Source organism: Pimephales promelas, chromosome 20, assembly GCF_988280905.1.
Source record: "Pimephales promelas chromosome 20, fPimPro1.hap1.1, whole genome shotgun sequence".
In the NCBI taxonomy this organism is placed as follows: Eukaryota; Metazoa; Chordata; class Actinopteri; order Cypriniformes; family Leuciscidae; genus Pimephales; species Pimephales promelas.
Window position 1 is genome coordinate 22,104,319 of NC_142788.1, and position 23,910 is coordinate 22,128,228.

The 23,910-nt window shown below is 41.1% G+C and overlaps 1 protein-coding gene across 13 annotated transcripts in view; it reads left to right on the forward strand.

Annotated features, from left to right (window-relative positions):
• huwe1 (HECT, UBA and WWE domain containing E3 ubiquitin protein ligase 1) overlaps positions 1–23,910 on the forward strand; it is a 43,341-nt gene that overhangs the window by 16,998 nt on the left and 2,433 nt on the right. For 7 of the 13 annotated variants that reach the window (XM_039652521.2, XM_089124275.1, XM_039652523.2 and 4 more), the window contains 43 exons: positions 177–329; positions 463–590; positions 808–889; positions 997–1,173; positions 1,274–1,427; positions 1,580–1,977; positions 2,076–2,271; positions 2,376–2,543; positions 2,682–2,830; positions 4,082–4,148; positions 4,267–4,490; positions 4,745–4,956; positions 5,065–5,247; positions 5,416–5,588; positions 5,681–5,820; positions 5,911–5,986; positions 6,073–6,171; positions 6,522–6,649; positions 6,737–6,896; positions 7,053–7,281; positions 7,521–7,699; positions 7,773–7,862; positions 7,973–8,133; positions 10,422–10,467; positions 11,168–11,524; positions 11,753–11,963; positions 12,606–12,730; positions 13,043–13,266; positions 13,374–13,768; positions 14,282–14,951; positions 15,471–16,155; positions 16,552–16,646; positions 16,761–16,917; positions 17,180–17,312; positions 18,725–18,930; positions 19,094–19,365; positions 20,554–20,656; positions 21,740–21,889; positions 21,972–22,217; positions 22,339–22,456; positions 23,097–23,237; positions 23,367–23,654; positions 23,752–23,857. In XM_039652521.2, the coding sequence (XP_039508455.2) occupies positions 177–329; positions 463–590; positions 808–889; positions 997–1,173; positions 1,274–1,427; positions 1,580–1,977; positions 2,076–2,271; positions 2,376–2,543; positions 2,682–2,830; positions 4,082–4,148; positions 4,267–4,490; positions 4,745–4,956; positions 5,065–5,247; positions 5,416–5,588; positions 5,681–5,820; positions 5,911–5,986; positions 6,073–6,171; positions 6,522–6,649; positions 6,737–6,896; positions 7,053–7,281; positions 7,521–7,699; positions 7,773–7,862; positions 7,973–8,133; positions 10,422–10,467; positions 11,168–11,524; positions 11,753–11,963; positions 12,606–12,730; positions 13,043–13,266; positions 13,374–13,768; positions 14,282–14,951; positions 15,471–16,155; positions 16,552–16,646; positions 16,761–16,917; positions 17,180–17,312; positions 18,725–18,930; positions 19,094–19,365; positions 20,554–20,656; positions 21,740–21,889; positions 21,972–22,217; positions 22,339–22,456; positions 23,097–23,237; positions 23,367–23,654; positions 23,752–23,857 (8,454 nt within the window). The remainder of the gene's footprint in view (positions 1–176; positions 330–462; positions 591–807; positions 890–996; positions 1,174–1,273; positions 1,428–1,579; positions 1,978–2,075; positions 2,272–2,375; positions 2,544–2,681; positions 2,831–4,081; positions 4,149–4,266; positions 4,491–4,744; positions 4,957–5,064; positions 5,248–5,415; positions 5,589–5,680; positions 5,821–5,910; positions 5,987–6,072; positions 6,172–6,521; positions 6,650–6,736; positions 6,897–7,052; positions 7,282–7,520; positions 7,700–7,772; positions 7,863–7,972; positions 8,134–10,421; positions 10,468–11,167; positions 11,525–11,752; positions 11,964–12,605; positions 12,731–13,042; positions 13,267–13,373; positions 13,769–14,281; positions 14,952–15,470; positions 16,156–16,551; positions 16,647–16,760; positions 16,918–17,179; positions 17,313–18,724; positions 18,931–19,093; positions 19,366–20,553; positions 20,657–21,739; positions 21,890–21,971; positions 22,218–22,338; positions 22,457–23,096; positions 23,238–23,366; positions 23,655–23,751; positions 23,858–23,910) is intronic. The other 6 variants (XM_089124276.1, XM_089124277.1, XM_089124274.1 and 3 more) reach the window with 5 other exon arrangements.

The window sequence follows — 23,910 nt, forward strand, 5'->3', positions numbered from 1 at the left end:
GGAAATTATATAGTTATTAGAATTATTTAGTCTAGTAAAAAAAAAATCATTAACAAATAAAAGATATAATGCTGCACCTAATGCTTTCTGGGTAGCCTGCATACTCTGTTACAAGTTACAACCATGGTGTGTTTTAGACCCTATCCTCAGCCATATTTTTGTGTATATTTACAAAGGTGTGGGAGGCCGCTGACGTGTTGATAAAGGCTGCGGTGCCGCTAACCACCAGCGACACCAAGACTGTGTCTGAGTGGACGAGACAGATGGCGACTCTCCCCCAGGCCTCCAATCTGGCCACCCGCATCCTGCTGCTCACGCTGCTTTTCGAGGTACACGGTCTGCTGCGCACATCATCACTGTTTATTTATACACTGTCCTCAAAAAAGTACTGGAGGATCTGCATTGAAGTAAATGCACCCACTGCACTGCTCTGATGGAAGTGCGTCTTGCTCTGTTCCGCAGGAGCTGAAACTGTCATGTGCTCGGGTGGTTGAGAGCAGTGGCGTCTTGACTGTGCTGATTAAGCTTTTGGAGGTGGTGCAGCCCTGTCTGCAAGCTGCCAAAGAGCAGAAGGATATTCAAACACCCAAGTGAGTCGCTGCCCTTCCCCTGTCTGCATGAATGATCAGTTTATGCTCAGACATCAGCATTCCTAGGAATCTCTGCTGACCCAAGCATGTTAGAAATTGAGGGCAATTATCATATGTTTGAGGCCTTATTCAATACTTTACAGTTTTTGTTTTGTCATTTGATCCATAAAATGTTTTCCATGTCCTTTTTAACATAAGCCTATATTTTTATCTCTAGATGGATAACCCCTGTGCTCCTGCTTATTGACTTCTATGAGAAAATGGCTGTTTCATCCAAACGAAGAGCTCAGATGAATAAGGTTGGTGCCAAATGAAGTATAAAGGACGTAAGTTATAATCATAAACCTTGAAAATGCCAACATTGACCATAGAAGTGTTTTTTAATTTTGATTCTTAATCATCTTAGTACCTGCAGCCCAATGGGAATAACTGGCGCTGGTTTGACGACCGTTCAGGTCGCTGGTGCAGCTACAGTGCAAGTAACAACAGCACCATTGACTCTGCCTGGAGAGCAGGAGAGACCAGCGTCCGCTTCACTGCTGGCCGCAGGAGATACACTGTCCAGTTCAACACCATGGTGCAGGTAACCGCTACAACCTGTACATGGAAATTTGATAGATTTTTGCCATTGCCCATACAGCATGAGTTATACATTCTTCTCCAATACATATATATTTCTTTAGGTAAATGAGGAGACTGGGAACAGACGACCAGTTATGTTGACGGTACAGCGGGTGCCACGGATTCCCAAGACCACAAAATCTGGAAGTGTTACTGATACAGAAAGAGAAGAGAGTGGACAGAGAGCAAAGACTGAGGAGACACAGACTGATACAGGTGGAGTATTGACAAAAAATCTTAACTTTTAATGATGCATTTTGTAGTGTTTTGTGTAAGATTTAGGATGAAATAATTATCTGTTTAATTTAATTATAAAATAAAATAATTGAATAATATATAATTTACAATTTTCCTTATGGCTTTTTCAGATTCCAGCTCAGTGGCTGTGGAAATGGGGCCTCCTAAAGTAGAGCTGGAACAGAAAGATTCAAGCACTGCTGCTCCCTCCGTCCTCCAGGACCCCTCTGGTTCCAGTGCTATTGTTGTACAGGGGCTGACGGAGGATATGATCACAATATTGATCCGTGCCTGTGTCAGTATGATCAGTGTTCCTGTGGACCCGGACACATTGCACGCCACCTTGCGGCTCTGTCTGCGTCTCACACGTACACACCATTACGCCATGATGTTTGCAGAGCTCAAGAGCACCCGTATGATCCTGAACCTCACACAGAGCTCAGGTTTCAACGGCTTCACCCCACTGGTCACTCTGCTCTTCCGCCACATCATAGAGGACCCAGCCACACTTCGGCACACTATGGAAAAGGTGCATAATCACATGAAAGCTACATTTATCCTATCTTATGTATTATCTGAAATGGTTTATCCTTATCTTACTGTTACTTGCTCACCGTCTTTTCTCAGGTGGTACGATCTGCCGTCACCAGTGGTGCAGGAAGCACTACTTCAGGTGTGGTGTCGGGTAGTCTTGGCTCCAGGGAGATCAACTACATCCTGCGTGTCCTCGGGCCAGCGGCCTGCCGCAACCCAGAGTGCTTTACGGAAACTGCCAAGAGTTGCATCCGAATTGCTCTCCCTGCCCCAAGAGGTGCTGGCACTGGTATGGTGGAAAATCTCACAGAGATCCTCCCTAAAAGTCATACATCAGCATATATTGTTTTTGTTAAGCCAATTGCCTGATCTCAGTTTGTCTCTATTAATTAGCCTCAGATGATGAGTTTGAGAACTTTAGAATTAAGGGTCCAAATGCTGTCCAGCTTGTGAAGACCACACCTCTCAAGCTGTCCCCACTGCCCTCCATACCAGAGACGATTAAAGAGGTCATCTATGACATGCTGAATGCCCTAGCAGCATATCACGCTCCAGAAGAGGGTAAGAAAAATCATCAGACAGAAAAATTAGAGCATGCTTATATTTAGTTCATGGTCCAGATCTACCAAGCTGTCATCTCTCATCAACATTCACTTCTCTTAATGCTCGGGGTCCACTTGGGTTTGTTTGTTTGTGTAGCAGAGAGAGGAGAGGAGCGAGCAGCCGCAGTACCAGGGAGTCAAGACCTTTGTCAGATTTTGCAGGATGTCGGTGATGATGTCTACCAGCAGTACAGACTCACCAGACAAGGCAGTGATTTCGACTCTCAGTCTGCCTTCCACATTAATGTAAGAGTCAACCTGGTTTTATATATATTGTGTAAAATCTATCAGATTTTTGTGTATTGCATCAGTTATAATATAATTCCATAATTACCATCACTAAGGCTAATATTTATTCTTCTACCCAAAACTTAAAGGAGAACTCCGGCACAAATTGTACCTTTGGTCTGATAACACATTGGCATCTAGTCGACCGTTCTCTATGATTTGTTTTCATAATAATCAAATGTAAAGAGTTTTATCTCTAAAACCATTATAACGCTAGTATATGGGGGCATATAATAAGTAAAAGGAAATCGCTTGTTAATACCACTAACGAGGCTCAAAATAGCCCCACACTAACACAGTAACATAATGAGGGTCCCTACATGCAGAATGAAGCATTGAGAACTTTGTAAGTGTAAAGACTATTTAATAAGAAGATATTTTATATTAAGACAGTCCACTTCATGTATAGAGGCAGGAGCCATCTTTGGAAAACAGTCTCGACAAGTCAAACTAACGAATTTTTTTGATGGTCGACGCCGATATACAACTGATTTGATGGCAGGCTGTTTCATTTAACAATAGAAATAACACAAGCATAACAATTACTGCAATTATATTCAACATAACATTTATTAGAATAATTGAGAATAAATTATTTGAAAATGTCAACTTTATAAACAATTTGCAAAATAAACTGATTTATATTTTAAATAGCAGCAACTTGATTCTGTAATCAAAAATGACGAATTTGTTTAAAACATGGACAAATAGGAAGTAAACATTGTAATTAACTCGCAATTAACCTTGGTCACAGACCGCCAAGTACAGAGTACATGTGTGTTTTTATACAGGATACAATGTGCTCTTCAGCTGATGCACAGAAGTTTTTTTGATTTGTGCTCTTTTTTATTATTTGATTTATTTTAAGACCACACTTGTAAAGATAAACTAATGAAGATAGACTGGGCATTTTTGTTGTGTTTGCACTCAGAAGAACCCATGTTAGGTAAAAATTAAAGTCCCACTCACCGCACTTAATGGTTGACCTTAAAGGGTTGACCTTGCTGATATTTTTTTATAGTTTTCCTGCTTTAGTGCCATGGCATGAGTTTTGCATGGGGAGGGCAAGCACTTCTTGCATTTTCTTCACAAAATATACAAATCTAGTTCAACTTTAGCTGTTCTATGAAAGACACGTGTATGTGTACTATAATGAGCTCAGAAATGTGGGATTTGCATTAACAGTGGGTGTTAATTATACTCTATCAGACTCAGGTGTTTGCTGCAGATGGTGCTGTTGCAGAATCCTCCCAGTCTGGAACACCACAGGGAGAAGGTGAACACACACAGCTTAAAACCTTTCTGTATACAGTAAACATTTTTTCTCATTTTTGCTGGTTCCTTGAATTGCCCTTGCAAATGTTTCCCGTCATTACTATTTTTTATGTCCCTAGCCTCTACGCCTGAGGAAATGCGTGAAGAGAAAAAGGAGCAGGAGGGAGAGAAAGGAGCTACTTCAGAGGAGAGCCGAGCTGCTAAGGCTAAGGCCAGCAAACCCCTGATGCCTACCTCCACCATCCTGAGGCTTCTGGCAGAGTTGGTGCGCTCATATGTTGGCATCGCCACGCTCATCACCTCTTACAACTACACAGCTGGCCAGTCAGAGCTTATTAAGGAGGTGAGGCATATTGGAATTAAGATCAACAAAGTTTATCTGGTCAAATGTTTACCTTCAAACCTCTTTGTCGTATTGTTTTTCGTGAACTGAGCCTCTTTATGCAGTTTATGCTTGAGATTCCTGATTGCTTTGAACACTTCTCCTGGACTATCAAAGACATTATTTCTGTGCATTTGTAAAGTCCTGTGTTTTTTGTTTTTTTGTTTTCCCCACATCATTTGTCATGTAACATTTGTGACCCAATATATGTACAGGATTGCAGTGTGCTGGCATTTGTTTTGGACCACTTGCTCCCACACACCCAGAACTCTGAGGACAAGGACACCCCTGCCCTTGCGCGTCTTTTCCTGGCTAGCCTTGCTGCAGCTGGCACAGGCACCGATGCCCAAGCGGCCCTGGTCAACGAGGTCAAGGCGGCTCTGAGTCGAGCGTTGGGCATGGCAGAGGGCACAGAGAAACACGCCCGGTCAGTCTAGCTGCCTAGTCGATAGATCAAACTGACTTTTAAACAATTAACATATCTACTTAATGAAATCCATAAAACTTAGCTACACTTTGACTTCTCTCTTTGCAGCTTGCAAGCAGTTATGTGTATCATCAGCACCATTATGGAGTCGTGTCCCTCCACCTCGAGCTTCTACAGCACAGCCACAGCTAAGACCCAGCACAACGGCATGAACAATATCATCCGACTCTTCCTAAAGAAAGGCCTTGTTAATGACCTCGCCCGTGTGCCTCACAGCCTCGATCTATCCAGGTAACGCATAATAGTACTAATAAATAATTTAAAGCTATTATATTTTATTTAGGCACATATTGTCTGTTTTTTTAAAGGTATTTTCCAACCTTGGTTGTTTGCCCCCACCAAAAAAATAAAACCTGGAATGTTTTTTCCCTTCTCATTGTTGTTCTTTGTTTCTTGCAGTCCCAACATGGCTAACACGGTAAATGCTGCTTTGAAACCTTTGGAAACGCTGTCACGAATCGTGAACCAGCCCAGCAGCCTGTTTGGGGGTAAAGGTGCATCCAGCAAGAACAAGACAGAGCATGATGCTGTTGGCACAGTCAGGGACAGTAACAGCAACACCCAAGATTCAGGTAATGCCAAAATTATCAATGTATTGATCATTTTAACTCTCATCACAGTATGGATACAGTGGCGTGTGTGTAACGGCTGGTATTCTCTATAGGAGAGGCCGGCGAGGCAGAGCCAGTAGAGAATCGTGACCGGGGTCAAGCCACAGATGCTGACCTGATGGATGGAGAAACCGAGGGAGACACCGTGGTCATTGCTGGACAGCCAGAGGTGCTGAGCACTCAGGCCATGCAGGTTAGCTCTTTGTGGAACTGTTATCTCAGTTGATGAATATGAAAATCGTCCTCCAGCTGAACAATGTTTGTTATTCATATATGCTTGTAGGTGGAGAATGAGTTGGTGGATTTGATCGATGAACTTTTAGAGAGAGATGCAGGAACTGTTAATAGCACCATCATTGGTAAGTGATTTATTTGATTGCTGGCCAGAGATGGAAGCGATACAGAGTTGGTTGCACGTTTTTGATTCGGTTTTACTGTTAATTAGTGGGTCGCTCTGGAGAGGACGAGTCTCAAGAGGACGTACTGATGGATGAGGCTCCTTCCAATATGAGTCAGGCCTCCACTCTCCAAGCCAACAGAGAGGGTAGGACATGAATCTCTTATGTATTCACACTTGGAGCTAATGATGACAATGAGCCATAAATGGTGCAGTCTACTCATTGGGCCTGGTAGAGAGGTGGTGCAACAGGGTCTCTATCTAAAACTTAAACACCATTTATGTTACTTTTTCTTTTCTATTAGTAAAATGTATGTTTTTTTAATACCTGAGATTTATTTAATAAACTACTTGAAATATTAGTGCATAAAGAAAACGAACACCTGGCTATTTAGGTTAGCTTGAAGATCATTCACAGTTGTGAATTTTTCCCACACTTTTTGTGAAGTTGTCTTGGGGTGAATCCTACAGTCATTTTGTTCTCTTTGCTGATTTAGACTCTATGAACATTCTTGAGCCCGAAGATGAGGAGCACACACAGGAGGAAGACTCCAGCGGTAGCAATGAGGACGAGGATAGTCAGGATGAGGAGGAAGAGGAGGAAGAAGAAGAGGAGGAAGATCAGGTAATATTTATTTAAAAAGAGGGTGATCTCCACATATTTCTTAGTTTTGTATGTTCGCTACTTACCTGGCCTGCTCGTTCTCCTCAGGATGATGAAGAGGGAGATGAAGATGACGATGATGAAGGCTCAGAGATGGAACTGGATGAAGATTTTCCTGACATCAATGCCGCCCCACACATTCGTTTTGAGAGATTCGACCGAGATGATGATCTCATTATTGAGTTTGATAACATGTTCTCCACATCTGGTAAGTCATTTGTATTTAAAAAAAACATCTTTCAGCTAATATACATTTATTCTCTTTCCCTCTTTCTTTTCTATTTTTTTTTTAACAGCCATAAGATTTTTTTTTTCTTTTGACTGAATGTGTCACTTGTACTCTTTCTGTCTTTGTTCACTTTAGCTGACATCCCTCCCTCACCAGGAAATATCCCTAGCTCCCACCCTCTGATGGTGCGTCACGCTGACCACGGCTCACTGACGCTGGGGGGTTCAGGCACCAGCAGCAGATTGGCTCAAGGCATGGGACGCAGTCAACGCTCTCTCCGCCAGCTCACGGCCAACACAGGTCACACTATCCATGTACATTATCCTGGCAACCGTCAGCCCAACCCTCCTCTCATCTTGCAAAGGTGATTCCTTTAAACTTGTTTGCTTTTCAGTTTTCTGAATATATGAAAATTACTTTACAGTAGTGTAGAAGTTTGCATAACTCCAACTTTAAAGTTGATCGCTTTCATTACTTTTCTTGTTTTTCTGTTGTTCCAACATGACAAACATCATAAATTAGATTCAAAGTGCAATTCTGTTTGCTTCCATTTATGGAGCAAACACAAGACTCTTCAACTCCTTTTTTGTGTTTGTGTCTCAGATTATTGGGCCCCAGTGCTGCAGCTGATATCTTGCAGCTGTCAAGCTCTTTGCCTCTGCAGTCTCGCGGTCGTGCGCGCCTCCTGGTTGGTAACGAGGATGTGCACATTATTGCCCGTTCAGATGATGAGCTGCTGGATGACTTCTTCCATGAGCAGAGCAGCACTGGAGGACAAGCTGGTGAGTCTCCCACGGATGCGCTGCTTTACGGTAATAGGTACAGGTGCACCTATTAAACCCTTGTGTTCTTCAGGCACCCTTTCAAGTATACCGACTGCCTTAACCAGATGGACTGATGAGTGTAAAGTCCTGGATGCCGAGAGCATGCATGACTGTGTGGCAGGTGAGACCGTCTCAAAATGAATATATCCTAGCATCTGTTGTTTAGCATGCCCTGCAGGAAGAAATAACTGAGCGTATGTCAAATGTCAAGTCTTGTGCTTGGTCTCTCAGTGGTGAAGGTACCCATACTACAGCACCTGGAGAGTTTGCGTGATGAGGAGCTGGAGGAACGCAGGGAGAAAAGGAGGAGACAGTTGGCAGAGGAGGAGGAGACTGCCAAGCAGAATGAGAGTTCTGCAGCTGGAGAGGAGACCCGGGAACAAAGCCTACAGGTAAAAGAGCTAAATGTAAACAAGTAAAAAGAGAAAACAAGTTAGTAGCATAAAGGCTGTGACACCAAACTGTGTCGACTGTGTTGACGCCTCACCTCGGCACCGTCTGGGCAAAGAAACTGCACTAGGTTGTGTGCTCTCTGTTCTGTGCCTGTATAAGGAAATAAGTGTTTATATCAACAGTTATCCCAAGTCGATATTCGTCATTTCAAAAAGTAAAACGAAATTAGGACTGCGGATATACAAAGCGTAAACAAAGCAGCGTTTGCATGGCATTTCAATATCAAACATTCTGATCACTTTCTTCATTCAATGTGGCTCATGTTAATTGCGTATTGTCATGCTCAGGTAAGATAACGTAAAATTAGAATAGCGTTCTTTCTGTGCCATCTTGACGACTTTGCACGCTTTCATCACTTCCGCTTTTATTCTTTATTCTAGACTTGTTCGCTAAACTGAATAGTTAATAAGGGCGTTTGTTTGCAATGACATTCCCAACACTGTGATGATGTGGAACACCACAAAAACTAGCCCTACAGACTAGAGGTGCGCAGATGGGCTATTATTTCGTTTCTCACACCGCGACACATGTTCATGGATCTGAGTGTCGCGATTTCACCAATATTTTGTTTGCAGTTTCGGCAAACTGGCAATATTAAAGCGGTTTAAAACATCTCCCCTTAAAACGTTATTTGTCTCGACTTTACTAAATAAATTAAAGGAATATGACGTGGCCTGAAAAAAAAAATTCATTCATAAGAATTTTTTCACTTTAATCCCTGCTCACGTCTACTTTCCCTCGGCCTCGTCCACAATGGTAATTATGTGTAAAAGTGCAAAAGCCACACATTGAGTTTTACTAATATTAATGTTTGCATTGTTTTAGTGATAATTGCTGATGGCAAGTTGACAACCATGATTCATGTAAAAAAAATATTTATATTCAACATGTTTTAAAACAACTTGTTTAAAAAAAATTTACACAGACATGTTGTTCAGATTTGAAGATATAAACTAAAAACATCTCAAATATATTATTCATTTATTTTTTTTTTTATTAATTGAATTATAGGAGGTACACAGCAAGCTAACAGGCTTGATTTAAAGGACAGGAAAAATGATGCACGCATTAGCTGAAAACCTGAGTACAGTGACTAAAAAACAATATTTTACTGCTGCTGTTATTAACTGCCTTTATATTTAGTGCTTCACTTTGTTAACACCGTTTTAATTTAACCTAATTTCTGTGGTAGCGCTATTTTAATCCATTTATGTTGCGAACGAACTGATTGCGCAACCTGATGCTCGAGACAAAATACAGACATCTCAAGTCTCCCAGAAGTTCAGGGAGTCTCCCGCATATTGATAGCGACTCCCTGATGCCCGCAAATTAGTTCAAACTCCCGCAAGCAAGAGCGTGCATGTGAGACAGAAGAGACTGCTCCAAACCCTGTAGCGCGCATGTAAGACAGAGAGCATTGTGATTTGGCCTGTTTCAACCAATCACCAGTAAACGCTCCCCGTAACATAAGCAGACCAACTAATCGATAATGACATTCGTTGACAACGATTTTCATAATCAATTATAATCGATTAGTTGTTGCAGCCCAATAGTCTGCAGACTTCTTGCAGACAAGTTCTCCACACATTGATTTTTAACGGAAGCAATGGAGTTTCACCATGCTGCTTGTCTCGTCTGGTGTAGTGTAACTATAGGTCTTTTTAAGGTCATTAATATGACAGGTTGTCAACTCTGGCAGTCGACATCCACTTTCCTGCTTAGCTCCAACCTTAAGCTCCACCTGCCTGTAACTACCTAGTAATTGTGAAGACATTGATTGTGGAAACTGTAAAACATTTTTTTAAACGAGTTTTTCATTAGAAAGTAAAAAAAAAAAGTGTTAAAAAAAAAATCAATTGTTGAATCTTACTCCAGACGGTTGTGGATTGATAATGTGATGCTGAGTTTTTTTTTTATTTATTTATTTATTTTTTTAATGTGAAGCTGTTATTGTGCTGATGCCAATATTAATACTCTTAATATTCATTTGTTATGAATGCTCTTTTGATTTACTATATAATGTGGGAGGAAAAATAGATTTCTTACTTTTTATTTATTTATATACATGTTATAAGATTTATCATACCATCCATTACTAATTAAATACAATCAGTATTGATTTATGGCATGGCCATGGGTGTCTGTCAGCCAGGGCACAGGTTACATCCCTAATTGAATGTAAATTTCACCGTAAGGGTGGATTAATTGTTTTTTTTATTTTCCGCAGGGTTCTGGGATTGGTACAGTCAATGGAGCTGGAGAAAATGCTGCAGGTAAAAACGTTGCACGGTTGCAGTTTTTATATATATATATATATATATATATATATATATATATATATAAAGTGTTTTTGTGCATTTGCTGTTGTTTCTGAGCACATAAATAGAAGTCAAATTTTTTTGTTTCTGGAATGTGAAAATGTGAAGATCCAGGGTTCTGGATGAGTTCTTATGTGGGCTGTGGGTTGAGGTAGTAGTTTGTATAGTTTTAGGATCACACCAGATCTGGGAGATAACTATACAGTCTACTGTCTTTCCCACGGTAACCACTTCGTCAACTGGATGATCTTCCTGCCTACCTTCATCGCTGCGGTAACTGCTGCTTGGCAGAAATCAATTGCTCAATTAAACAATTGTTTCTAGGCAACTGCTCAATTATTTATAGGTTTGCATCATGAACACATCATTTGTTCATTCTTTGCCTGTGGCTGTAATATGTTTTAATGCAGTTATCTCTATTTGTATGAGACCACAGTGGCTGTGTTGTGGTGAGGTAGTAAGTTGTGTTGTTGTTGGGGATCAGTATAGTGTGGCCCTCGAAGGAGATAACTATACAATTTACTGCCTTCCTCACTGCAGACCCTTAATTACGTATCCGGGCTTTGCATTAACTTCTACGACTGGCCTACGATGTCATTTGTCATGTTTATTTAATTGAATTGATTCTCATTTTCTCATTCTATCATCTGGTCAGAAGGAGAACAGGCCCAGAGTGGGGTGTCCTCCTGTCTGGACCCTCCACGCACCTCTGAGGGTTTCCTCACAGCGCCCCCATCAGGAGAAGTCACCCCAACCACCCCTGCCCCACACGAGCAAGCCCTTGTGTCTCTGGAAACAGCAATCAGTCAGCAGGTGCACCAGCCAATCACAGAGCTGCTGCTAGCCGACTCCAATCCTGACTCTCATGGAGCCTTGGTGGGGGCTGGGCTTCCTCAGCTCTCTGCACCTGATAGGGCGAATTGTGAGGCAGAAGCATCTCAGATGGAAATGTCGCCTGCACCCACTACTGGTGAGAGAGGAGGAGGAGGAGCATTGGATGCAGTCAGGGAAGGTAGATTAACTTTGAATCCTGTAAAATTAGATTTTACTCACTGTGGTTCATTGGAGAAACAAAATGCAGCAAAAAAATAGTTTTAAAGAGGCTGAGCCAAAATTATTGCATCCCTCTGCATTCTACATGCATTTTATTGCATGTACAGCTCCCCATTTGTACATTGCATTTGTTGAATTGTCTACCAGATGCAAACATGAGGTTTATTTTCCCTGCTGTCTTTCTCAGCTTCTCTCAGTCCAGATATAGCTGAAAGTTCAGAGCCTGTGCCAGTGGGTGTGTCTCAGCTTGAGGGTTCACCCATGGATACGAGCAGTCCCGCCTCAGGAACGCAGGAAGAGCCGGCTGGCAGCTCCGCTCCACCCAATCACATGTCTCAGGAATTATCAGGAAGTGGTGACAGTGGCCTCACAGACAGGCAAACAGATGCAGAAACAGGGTAAGTATTTCAACCAAAGTACTTCATAGATAATAAAAATAAAGGCTGTAATAAAAGCTGAACACTACTCTTTAGATAATAAAAATAAAGACTGTAATACAAGCTGAACACTACTCCATCTGTTTAAGTCTGTTTGGTATCTTTATTACTCATGATATTATATATTTATAAAAATCATATTATAATTGTATAACTGCAATAATAATATATTTATTACTATGTTAGTTATTTTCATATCATATTTTTAATCTGTAACTGAGTAGTGGTATAATGGAGTTTTTTTTGTTGAATTTTTTTGTTTTTTGGTGGCAAATAAGTTTACACAAAATTTGGTCAATTCACTAAAAATATTTGCAAACTGGACACATCTGTTGGCACGATTTTAGACATTGGAGCTTACATAATTGACAGATCTTTTATCAGACCTTTAGGCCTTGACTTGTCAAGCCAAGTCTGTTATTGGTTTATGATGATGGTCTCAAATGGTTAAATATTGGTTAAAGTATAGGCCATTTACATGTTAGGAGCTAGCTTTCTTTCATTCTTTTATCTATTTTTTTTCTTTAGTTTACATTATTTTTAATACACTAGTGAAAGAAATATTACTGGTGAATTCTTACCATTTTATTATTTTCATTTCAGCTCAACTTCTGTTTCGTCTCCCGGAGAGACCATGCCTCGAAGTGACAGTGCTGATAGCCAATCACAAGCCATCCAGGAGGAGCCCCTCCCATCCACCAGCAATGAGGAGGATGACCCTCTGGCAGGTCGGTGTTTCAGCTCAGATTGATTACATTTATCATTTATTAATGTAGCTGACGCTTTTATCCTAAGCGACTTACAATTGCTATAAATGTCAGAGGTTGCACGCCTCTGGAGCAACTAGGAGTTAAGTGTCTTGCTCAGCGACACTGAGTGGTGTCAGTGCAGTGGTGTCTCGCAGTGGATTCGAACCCAGCCCTCACACCAAAGGCATGTGCCTTATCCACTGCGCTTGGTTGATGACGTATATAGAGCCATACCTCACCTTTGTATCGTGTGTGTGTGTGTGTGTTTTTTTTTTTGTCACTACACTGCAGGCATCAGTCTGCCAGAAGGAGTGGACCCGTCTTTCTTGGCTGCACTGCCTGAAGACATCCGTCGAGAGGTGCTGCAGAACCAACTAGGAATCAGACCTCCTTCTCGGCCTCCTGTCACTTCCACACTGACGCCCTCAGCTAACACTGTGTTGACTGGAGGGCCAGGGGTGACCGAGGTCAGCCCAGAATTTCTAGCAGCTCTCCCACCTGCAATTCAGGAAGAGGTATGAGTGAACGATTGTAAAAATACTTTAAATAACTTAAAAAAAAGATATCCAAACATGTGATGGGTGACAAATGTCTTTTTTAAAAAACAAAACGAATGTATCAGGTCTTGGCTCAGCAACGGGCAGAACAGCAGCGTCGCGAGTTATCCCAGCAACCCCCACAGGGCGATCAACCTCTGGACCCTGTCACATTCATCCAGACCCTGCCCTCTGAGTTGCGGCGATCCGTTCTAGAGGACATGGAGGACAGCGTGCTGGCAGTAATGCCCCCAGATATTGCAGCAGAAGCTGCAGCACTGCGCAGGGAACAAGAGGCCAGGCAGAGACAACTGATGCACGAGCGGTTGTTCGGTCACAGTTCCTCCTCAGCGTTGTCTGCCATTCTACGCTCACCCGCTTTCACAAGCCGTCTCGGTGGCAACCGTGGAGTACAATACACCCGGCTGGCTGTGCAAAGAGGAGGGACATTTCAAATGGGAGGGAGTGCCAACCACAGCCGGTGAGTATGATGACTGACAGGGCCTGATGCTTACATTTCCCCTCAAGGAGCATATGTACTACTAAGTTGAAAAAATTAGGGACGCTCTGGAAATGTATCAAATAAAATGCACACATGAGAGATATTTACAAGCAGATTGATTTACTGTTAGATTTCAAAAGTAGGTTTTTAAACATTTCTGCTTTAATAATTCATATTTATGTACTGTATTTAAACTGTATTATGTATGATAATACCATAAACCGTGATAAAATACCTCAGCAGTTATCGCAAAATGAAAAATTTATACCGTCACATGCCTGTTTCCATTAAATAATAATACTGTATATTTTATACTTATACTGGACCTGTGGGGACTTTTTATTTCCACACTTGCTCCTAAATACATTTAACAGTTTGCACACATCTATTTTTTATTCATAAATGCAAGAGAGCCCTGATGGAAGCAGTAATTGTTTGTGGACAGTTACATTTAATATCTCTAATTCATCTTTTGTTTATTTTAAAATTTAGGCCCTCTAGTTCTAACGTCGATTCTCTCCTGCGCCTGCGGGGGCGTCTCTTGTTGGACCACGAAGCCTTGTCCTGCCTTTTAGTGCTGCTGTTTGTGGATGAGCCCAAGCTTAATACCAGCCGCCTCCACAGAGTGCTGCGTAACTTGTGCTACCATTCTCAGACACGTGGCTGGGTCATCCGCAGCCTTCTGTCTATTTTGCAGCGCAGCAGCGAGAGCGAGCTGTGCCTGGAGAGCACACGTCTGGAGGAGTCCCGTGGCAAGCGCTCACTAGGCCAAGGCTCTTCCAGCGGAGGAAAGAGTTCCTCTTCATCCTCGCAGACGGCTGTAGCCTCTTCGTCATCGTCCTGCTCATCATCTTCCTCTTTGGAGCTGTTGAACAGAGTGGAGTCGCGTAGTTCTAGTCAGCTCTCCTGGCTCTCTGTGTCAATGGATGCAGCTCTGGGATGCAGGACCAATATTTTTCAGATCCAGCGGGTGTCCGGCAGGAAACACACGGAGAGGCATTCAACAGGAGGGGGCATGAGCTCGGGAGGGCTCGGAGGTGGAGTGGCAGGAACAGGAGTAGCATGTGCAAGTGGAGGAGGTGGATCAACTGTTCACATTCACCCACAGGCTGCTCCGGTTGTCTGTCGACATGTACTGGATACCCTCATCCAACTAGCTAAGGTAATACATGTTTTGCTGTTGTAATATAAAAGTCTCTCTCTCAATATCTATATAATTGAATTCAGGTTCTTAATCTTTCCTTCTTGTGATGGGATGAATATATTTTGAATTAAATTAAAATTAAAATGAATGAATTAAAGTTATATATACAATATGCATTCTTTAAACCATCTACAACATATTAAAATGTAAATATATATATATATATATATATATATAAATAAATGTCATCAACAGTAGATTATAAGCAATCTATTGGCATAAATGCACTGTATTCATTGTTGGGATCTGCTCTGAAACTACAAGCTTGTAGAACGTGCAACAGTGCCATTATGTGCAGCACTTTAAATATTTAATTAAATAACTTAAAATCAAGTTTAATAATCACACTTTTGACTCAGATGCTCCTGAATACATTTTACAATTTGTAAAGATCTATTGCATTATGCAAGTGAAACGCTTGCACTGTCAAGCCCTGCCTTATTTTTTAAGTCTTTGCATCTCTTATATTTTTTGTAGGTATTTCCCAGTCACTTCACTCAGCAACGCTGTAAAGATCCCCTGTCCGCCTCTTCATCTGAGTTGGACACTCGTCTTTGTGCTGGTTTAACACCGACCACGAGTGCAAGTTGCCGGTCTGGTGGCACCAGTCAGAGTAACTCCTCAGCTATTCCGAGCAATCCCGCTTCTACCCACAATTCCCTGAGCGCCTGCCCAGTTACACCACAGTCCCTGGGCATCTCCACTGACTTCTGGGATCTCCTGGTCAAGCTGGACAACATGAATGTGAGCCGAAAGGGCAAGGCCTCCATGAAGACTGTGCCTCTAGGGGGTGCTGGTGAAACAGAGGGTGCATTGTTCAGCCTTGAGGCATCTCCGCTGGGCCAGCTGATGAACATGCTGTCCCACCCAGTGATCCGCCGCAGTTCTCTCCTCACTGAGAAACTCCTCCGCCTGCTCTCTTTGATCTCCATCGCTTTACCTGACAACAAGGCCACAGAGGTTCCAGCCAGCCACCCAGTGCCTCAGGCCCCAACTGCCACACCATCTGCACCTGTCACTCAAACCACAGCAGGGACAGGGACCATCCCAGCGGTGGCAGGTGTGGGCACCACGCAGAGTTCAATAGGGCTGATGCCCTCTCAACCAGCAACTATGGTATCTGTTGTTGCAGGCAGCACCACGACCTCTGGCAATATTGCTGGTGAGTCTGACTGTGTGTTTGAAACATAATATATTAAAAAAAGCATGGATTAATGCCAGCTGTTTTGTGTTATTCTTAATTACAGTCTCCACTAAGTTTAAATTATTATTACAAAACGGATCTTGAAATCTCTGAAGTTCCGGACCTTGATTATGATTGTCTGAGCCACGTTCAAAGCTGTTGTAAAATACTATATAAACACACACTTGTGACCTCATTACAACAGTATTAATGCACCACTGCCATTCTGGTTAGCATTTGGTCAATATTAGCAATAACTAAAAAAGACCACAAATTTATATGGAAGATATCCATGTATACATTTCTATGCATTTTAAAGGTCATTTGGAAAGCAAATAATTTTGTATAATGCTGCTATTGTTCTCACTATTTTAGCTGTAAAACAGAAGGTGGCAATGAGCAGCACGGACATTGAAACCAAACTTGCCTCTACTGGACTAACGGAGAAACAACTTCAGCTCTCTGTGGAGGTATTTAATGATAGTGCATGCACATATGTCGCCTCGTGTCTGGTTCTCCTAACCCTTGGCTCTTTTGACCCAGCACAGCAGTCTGATTAATTATCCCCTGTGGTTTGTGTCCAGGTGCTGACATCCCACTCATGTTCAGAGGAAGGTCTAGAGGATGCGGCCAACATCCTGCTGCAGCTGTCAAGAGGGGATGGACTAACCAGAGACACTGTACTCAAACTTCTACTCAGTGGGGCACGTCACCTCGGATACACTCTCTGCAAACAAATCGGTCTGTACCTCATCATCAGGATTTTTGTCACCCTTTTTCGGTACTATACTTCCAAGATTTCTGTATGGTCAGAAATCTTGGAAGGGCTGGTTAAGATGCTGAATATTGAATATGCATTTCTATTAAAATGTAGCAGTCCAGGCATGTGCTAATTGTGCTCATGATTTTCATCATCACCACCACCATGAATAGGCTGTTTTGCAGCTTAGTTTTCATAATTTTCAAAACTGAATCGCTTTGTTGTCTTTTTTTTTTTGTTCAGGCACTTTACTGGCAGAGTTGAGGGAGTATAACCTGGAGCAGCAGAGAAGAGCTCGTGCTGATGCTCAGTCTCCTGAAGCTTCTCATGATGACCCATCCATCACCACACGCCTCAAGGGCAAGATGACCAGCAGGTGACGATAATGTTTTTACCTAGTCAAAACAGAACCTCACCACGCACGGCTCTAACTAAACGTTTCTGAATGATAATTTGCTACATTTTTTTAACTTTATACACGTTTGTTTTACACAATAGCATCTGACTGGCAACAATAACAACTGACTGGCTACTAATGTTAAACACAAACAGCGTTGGCAAGTTTACGTTCTTGATCAAATCGAAAATAACGTCATAAAACATATATACATGAAAAATACATTTACAACATTAGTACTTATACAAAATTCATGTTTGTACGCGTTTGTCGTAGAAACAAAAAACCATAACTAGTAGCCTAGCGGCTATGAAGCCAGCGCTGGCATTTGAAAAAAATAAAACACAAGGCTACGTCTGGAATTATACATGCAAATACATTTAAAATGATTAAGTCTTAGCCTACTTACAGGTTGTGGCCCAACAACTGCTGCCTCTGGTTTTAAAGTTGGAACTGCTTCATGTTTTAGTAACAGTTTCTTGTTGAATCCGGTGTTGAACTCGTGGAGACTCGTGCAGCACAGAGAGCTAGATTACGATACTTTCAGGAACATAATCAAACATAAATTGTATCCATTGTTGACGAAGTACAGCGTCCGTGGGAAGCTCGAACACAGAAGACATGACAACTGGGTGAACATAACACACTCAACGTGCCGCAGAAATATTCGCATGCCCTTTTTTGCATATTCCGGAGGGAGGGTTGATGCAAATGTGTGGGTTAGTGACGTCTAAAACCCAGCTGTAGTCCCAATCGAGTCGTTTTTGTAGGCAATATTCTTCCTGATTTTTAAAAGACGATATCTCTGCTTATACTAAACTTTCAGCGCTGCAAATTTGCAGATGCTGTTCATGCACCGACACCAACATTACACACTATTTAAAATGAAAAAAGTGAAATCGCAGTCAAACCCCCCCCCAAACTTAAATTTTTACTTGATTTTTTTTTTTTTTTTTTTTTTTAACGCAGTACTTGAATTGAATTAAGGAATCATAATCAGAAATCATTCTAATATGTTGTTTGGGTGCTCAAGAAACACTTCTTATTTTTGTGGAAAGAAACCATGGTACTTTTTTTCAGGATTCTTTGATTTAATAGAATATTCAAAATATTTATTTATTTTTTAATTATAAATGTAATTTTCTTTCACTTTTGATCGAATGAATGCATCTGTGCTGAATCAAAGTATTCAATTCAAAGTTATCTTACTGACACCAAACTTTTGAATGGTAATGTACCTCTGGATCTTAGCTGGTTGTAGAAAACTTGGAGGGTCCAATCACATTTTAAATAATTCAAAGAAACTTCCTTGACAAAAGATTCTTCTGAATGGGGTAACATTGAACAATAACCATACTTGTCCTTTTCCTTGGGTCTGAATGGATTTACAGGTTTGATGGGTCAGAGAGTGTGGTGATTGTGGCTGCTCAGAAGCGCACGTTAGGTGGCCGTGAGCTGCAGCTGCCCTGCATGAGCTCGCTCACTTCCAAGACCTCCACGCAGAAGTTTTTCCTGCGGGTTCTGCAGGTCATTATTCAGCTTAGAGAAGACACACGGCGTGCTAACAAGAAAGCTAAGCAGACAGGAGGAAGATTGAGTAAGTCACTCTCTTTTAACACAGAGGCATCCTCTAATCCTTTAAGAACATTTCCACGCTTCACATTGAAGCTTTCAATTGAGTCTCGTCTCCCATTGAGCTCTATAGACGGCTAATTTTATGTACACAGGTCTATCTAGATTCATTCTCCATTTGTTTCCAGGTTCCACCAGTCTGGGCTCGGCCAGCAGTATCCAGGCTGCGGTTCGTCAGCTAGAAGCTGAAGCGGACGCCATCATTCAGATGGTGAGAGAGGGGCAGAGGGCCCGCCGTCTACAGCAGGCCCCCCCACCCTCTTCATCCGCATCCTCTTCCGCTGCTGTTGCTGCTGCTGCTGCTGCTGCTGCATCCGCTGCTGTGGCTGTGGCTGGATCGTCTGCCCCCAGTACCTCTGCAACCAACAACCCCCCCGCTGGCACGGCCAGCGCAGCCACGGTTAGCATGGGCCGCACTGACAGCAGGCAGACTGCTACTGACTGTACTCACCATCACACACCCATGATTTTCATAATACCCTGTGCATTCTGTAGTGATGATATCTCACATTAGACACCACTGACATTATTATTATTATTATTATCATCATCATTTTCTATTTATTTAGATGTAATACTGCAGTATACACAGGGTACAGTGATATAGCTACAAATCTTGATTTTTCTCACCCATTTAACTATTCAATGTGTGTCTATTTTTACTGAATTCATTACACCTGAGATAAAGTAGTAAAATAGTGTTTTTTACTAAATGGACAAAAATATTATATTACATCTTTTAATAATTATTAATTGTATTTAAATGCACCAATTTAGCAAATGATATATAGACAACATTTACTTTTTTTAAACACACTATTTGAAATGGATGCAGATTATTCAGACCTCTCATTTCAATGTAAACCTGAGAGCTTATTATAAACTTTTCATAAAGTTTTCATACTCAAAGACCAATTAAAATTACTGTAATGCTTCATTTTATATCACCAACATAATCATCACAAATTTGAACTATATTGCCAAGCCCTCATTACTCGTTAAATAAAATGAATCTAGTAAACCTTTTGCTTCCAGTTCAAATAAACTTTACGTACTTTACCTCAATGCTCTGTTTATCAAATACCTAGACACCATTTTAAGTTACAAAACTTCTGCTGAGCCCACAATTGTTTTCCAGTGTCAAACCAAGTAAATCTGTCATAAGACCTACCAATGACTCTTTTCTAAACCTCAGCTGTCTTTCTCACCTCTCTACTGCTCTGCCCTCCACTGCATTGTGCTGCATTTAACACAAAAAGCATGTATTTTGCATCATTTGAGATATTTGATTGTTGCATCCAGCTTTTTGATTCTCTCCCGTCTGTAGCTTTGTCTTTTTGTGTGTGGTTTGATTTTTGGCTGGTTGTCAATGCTGCTTTGCTAAAGCTCCATCTCAACCCCCTTTTGCCTGCCAACGTCTGAATGTTTTGAAGCATGTTACTCAGTCTATATCACTGCTTCTAGTTTCGTTCTGTGCTTACCCCCATTTTATCTCTTTTCCTACATTATACACACACTATTTGTCTCTTCTCCTCTGTCGGGGGAAAACTATTGAATCTCATCCTATTCCTTGGTTCCCCTGGTTCAGTCGGAGGTGCACTCTGTTGCCGAGCCCCCAGCAGCTCAAAGAGATGATTCGCCCATGGATGTGGACCAGCCTTCACCCCTAGAACAGGACCAGGCAACCTTAGGTAAGGCCCAAACAATTTCACAGCTAAACAATAGCTGTGAAATGACAACAATAGAAACATCAGTGCATGGAATTATAGCATATGAATCACTGAACTACTATGTTCTCATATGAGACTGCTATGAGTCATAGTGTCTTTAATAGTAATAAAATGGTCCATTTTAGAACCGATTCCTCTTTTCTGAGAAACTTGGATTCAATGAGACGTACGCATTTCGATTCCGCTTATTGATTCGTGTGGTCACCTTTCTTATAATATGTGAATACTGAATTACGCATCATCTTGGGTTTGAACAGACATCAACTTGTCAAAATATCCTCATTTACAGTCAGTTTTGTCTAAAGAGAACAAACTGTAGAAAAAGAAAATGCATGTGTATAATTATATTAGATCTATGCATTAGCTTTTAAAGTGACAGCAACCTAATATTCCTATTTCTGTCTGCCAAACAACAAAAGAAAAGAATCATTCGCTGAGTAAGGATTAATCTGTTATTTATAAAAAGAAAACCATGCAGTTATTTTTTATTGCATTTGATTTTAATTTCTGTACCTGAACTTTTTTTTGTGCTATTGCTAATTTATTTTTGCTCTTATTTTATTACTGACTGTTTACTTGTCATTAATGTTTGACATTTATATTAGTTAGGGTTGTACAAACATAAGAGACATAAGGTTAGCATAAGAGACTTCTTTTAAAAAATGTTAAAAATCTGATGACCCTAATCTTTTGAACTGCAGTGTACATAATTTCAATCAAACCTAAATATCCTAGTGCCTTTTCTATATTAATATTTAACTAAATTTCAAATGTAAAATAATTGATGTACAGTCATTTACTTGGAGGATGATGATGGCTTTGCAATGCAAGCATCATAAAGTAGGTGAATGCATTAATGTAGTATTAGATTACTCTTTTAGGCCAGTTTTGGAATGCATAATTATTCTACAAAACAATATCTACAAACACATTATCTAGGGCTCATGCCTGGTGCTGCATTGATGCAACTTGAGAAAAATCAGTGTCTGAAATAACTGGTTTATATAGAATGCATGTTACAAAATGGTTTATGTGTGTGAGTAGGTGAAGAGAGCAGCAACCAGCAGGAACAGGAGGAACGTTTGCCTGACCTGCCGTTGTTGAGTGAGCAGCTGTTGTTAGACGAGCTATGGGACATGCTGGGGGAGTGCCTGAAAGAACTTGAAGAGTCTCATGACCAACATGCAGTTTTAGGTATTTTATTCCCTTTATTTTTTTAAAGAATTTTTTAGCAAAGAAATTATTTAATTTAACAAATGTCTTTGTACCTCCGTAGTGCTGCAGCCTGCAGTGGAGGCCTTTTTCCTGGTGCATGCCACCGAGCGGGAAAGCAAACCTCCGGTTCGAGACACTCGGGAGAGCCAGCTTTCACACATCAAGGACGAGCCACCCCCACTTTCCCCTGCCCCTCTCACCCCCGCCACCCCCTCCTCTCTGGACCCCTTCTTTTCCAGGGAGCCCTCCTCTATGCACATCTCCTCCAACCTGCCTCCAGACACACAGAAGTTCCTGCGTTTTGCAGGTTAGTCAATCAAACACAAGCTGTCGCTTGGTCCCTAATGGAAGTTCACACAGTGTAGAGGAGTACATGATGCATGTTGATAAAAGCTGTCCTCGATATGAACTCTCTTTGCCGTTAACAGAGACCCACCGCACAGTGCTGAATCAGATCCTGCGTCAGTCCACCACTCACCTGGCAGATGGGCCGTTCGCCGTTTTGGTTGACTACATCCGCATCTTGGACTTTGATGTCAAGCGAAAGTAAGATATTTTTTCTGCCTTTTATACTTTTTTACATTAAGAAATGCTGACAATATTTTCATAACATTTAAGAACATTTTCCTGATGGAAAAACATTGAGCTTTGAGTGGAACATTGAGTGGACATCACACTTCTTTTTGCCATTTTTTTTATTCATTTAACATTATTGTTAATATTTAATATAAAAATAATTGTATTGACATTGACAAAAAATGTAATTAAATAATGCTAATTTATTACTGTAATACAAAACTGTATTATAAAAAACTGTAATATAAAAAAATTCTTATTTAAAATGCAAAAAAAAACCAAAAAACATCATTGTGATAGCCTTACAAGTAAAAATCAAAGTAATATGAAAGTTATATTAAATTAGTGTACTTAAGTACTGGATTTCTATTAAAAATAGATATGGAGAATGAATCCAGATGTTTTACTTGAGTTTTTTTTTTTTATAACTGTGTGTAATGAGAACTTGTAGTTTACTGTTAAATTGTCAGTATAGACTAATTATAATATAATTTCTGTTTTTAGAAATTCATTTTTGTTCTTTCCCTTCTCCACTGGCTTTTTAGTCTAAAGCCGATATCTATTGATATTTTTCTGTTTGCAGTCTTTATCTAATAAATGTGTTTCTCAGGTATTTCCGCCAGGAGTTGGAGCGTTTGGATGAGGGGCTGAGGAAAGAGGATATGGCCGTCCATGTGAGAAGAGACCACGTCTTTGAAGATTCTTACAGAGAGCTGCACCGCAAGAGCCCAGAGGACATGAAGAACAGACTGTAAATCTTTCTCACTTTGACACACTCTCACCGATGTGCACCGTTTTTTTTTTTTTTACAGATAGCTGCAAGAGCAGTGCAGTTGTTTGTTCTCTTTCTTTTTTAATCACATGGTCTCTTTCTCTACAGGTATATAGTGTTTGAAGGTGAAGAGGGTCAGGATGCAGGTGGGCTGTTAAGGGAGTGGTACATGATCATCTCCAGAGAGATGTTCAACCCCATGTATGCCCTGTTCCGCACCTCGCCCGGGGACCGTGTCACCTACACCATCAATCCTTCCTCCCACTGTAACCCCAACCATCTCAGCTACTTTAAGTTTGTGGGACGTGTGGTGGCCAAAGCAGTCTATGACAACAGACTATTAGAGTGTTACTTCACACGCAGCTTCTACAAGCACATCCTGGGCAAGAGCGTCAGGTACCAGAAAGGATTATCCTCATCCAATGTGATTAAGATTGTATTATCTCTACAATGTATATAGAATAAGCTGGATTATTTTTTTTTTTTGTCATAGGTATACAGACATGGAAAGTGAAGACTATCCCTTCTTCCAGGGTCTGGTCTACTTGTTGGAGAATGATGTGTCCACTCTGGGCTACGAGCTGACATTCAGCACAGAGGTATGGGCTGCATTTTGCACTTAAATATTTTATTTAGTTAAGATTTAGTTGTG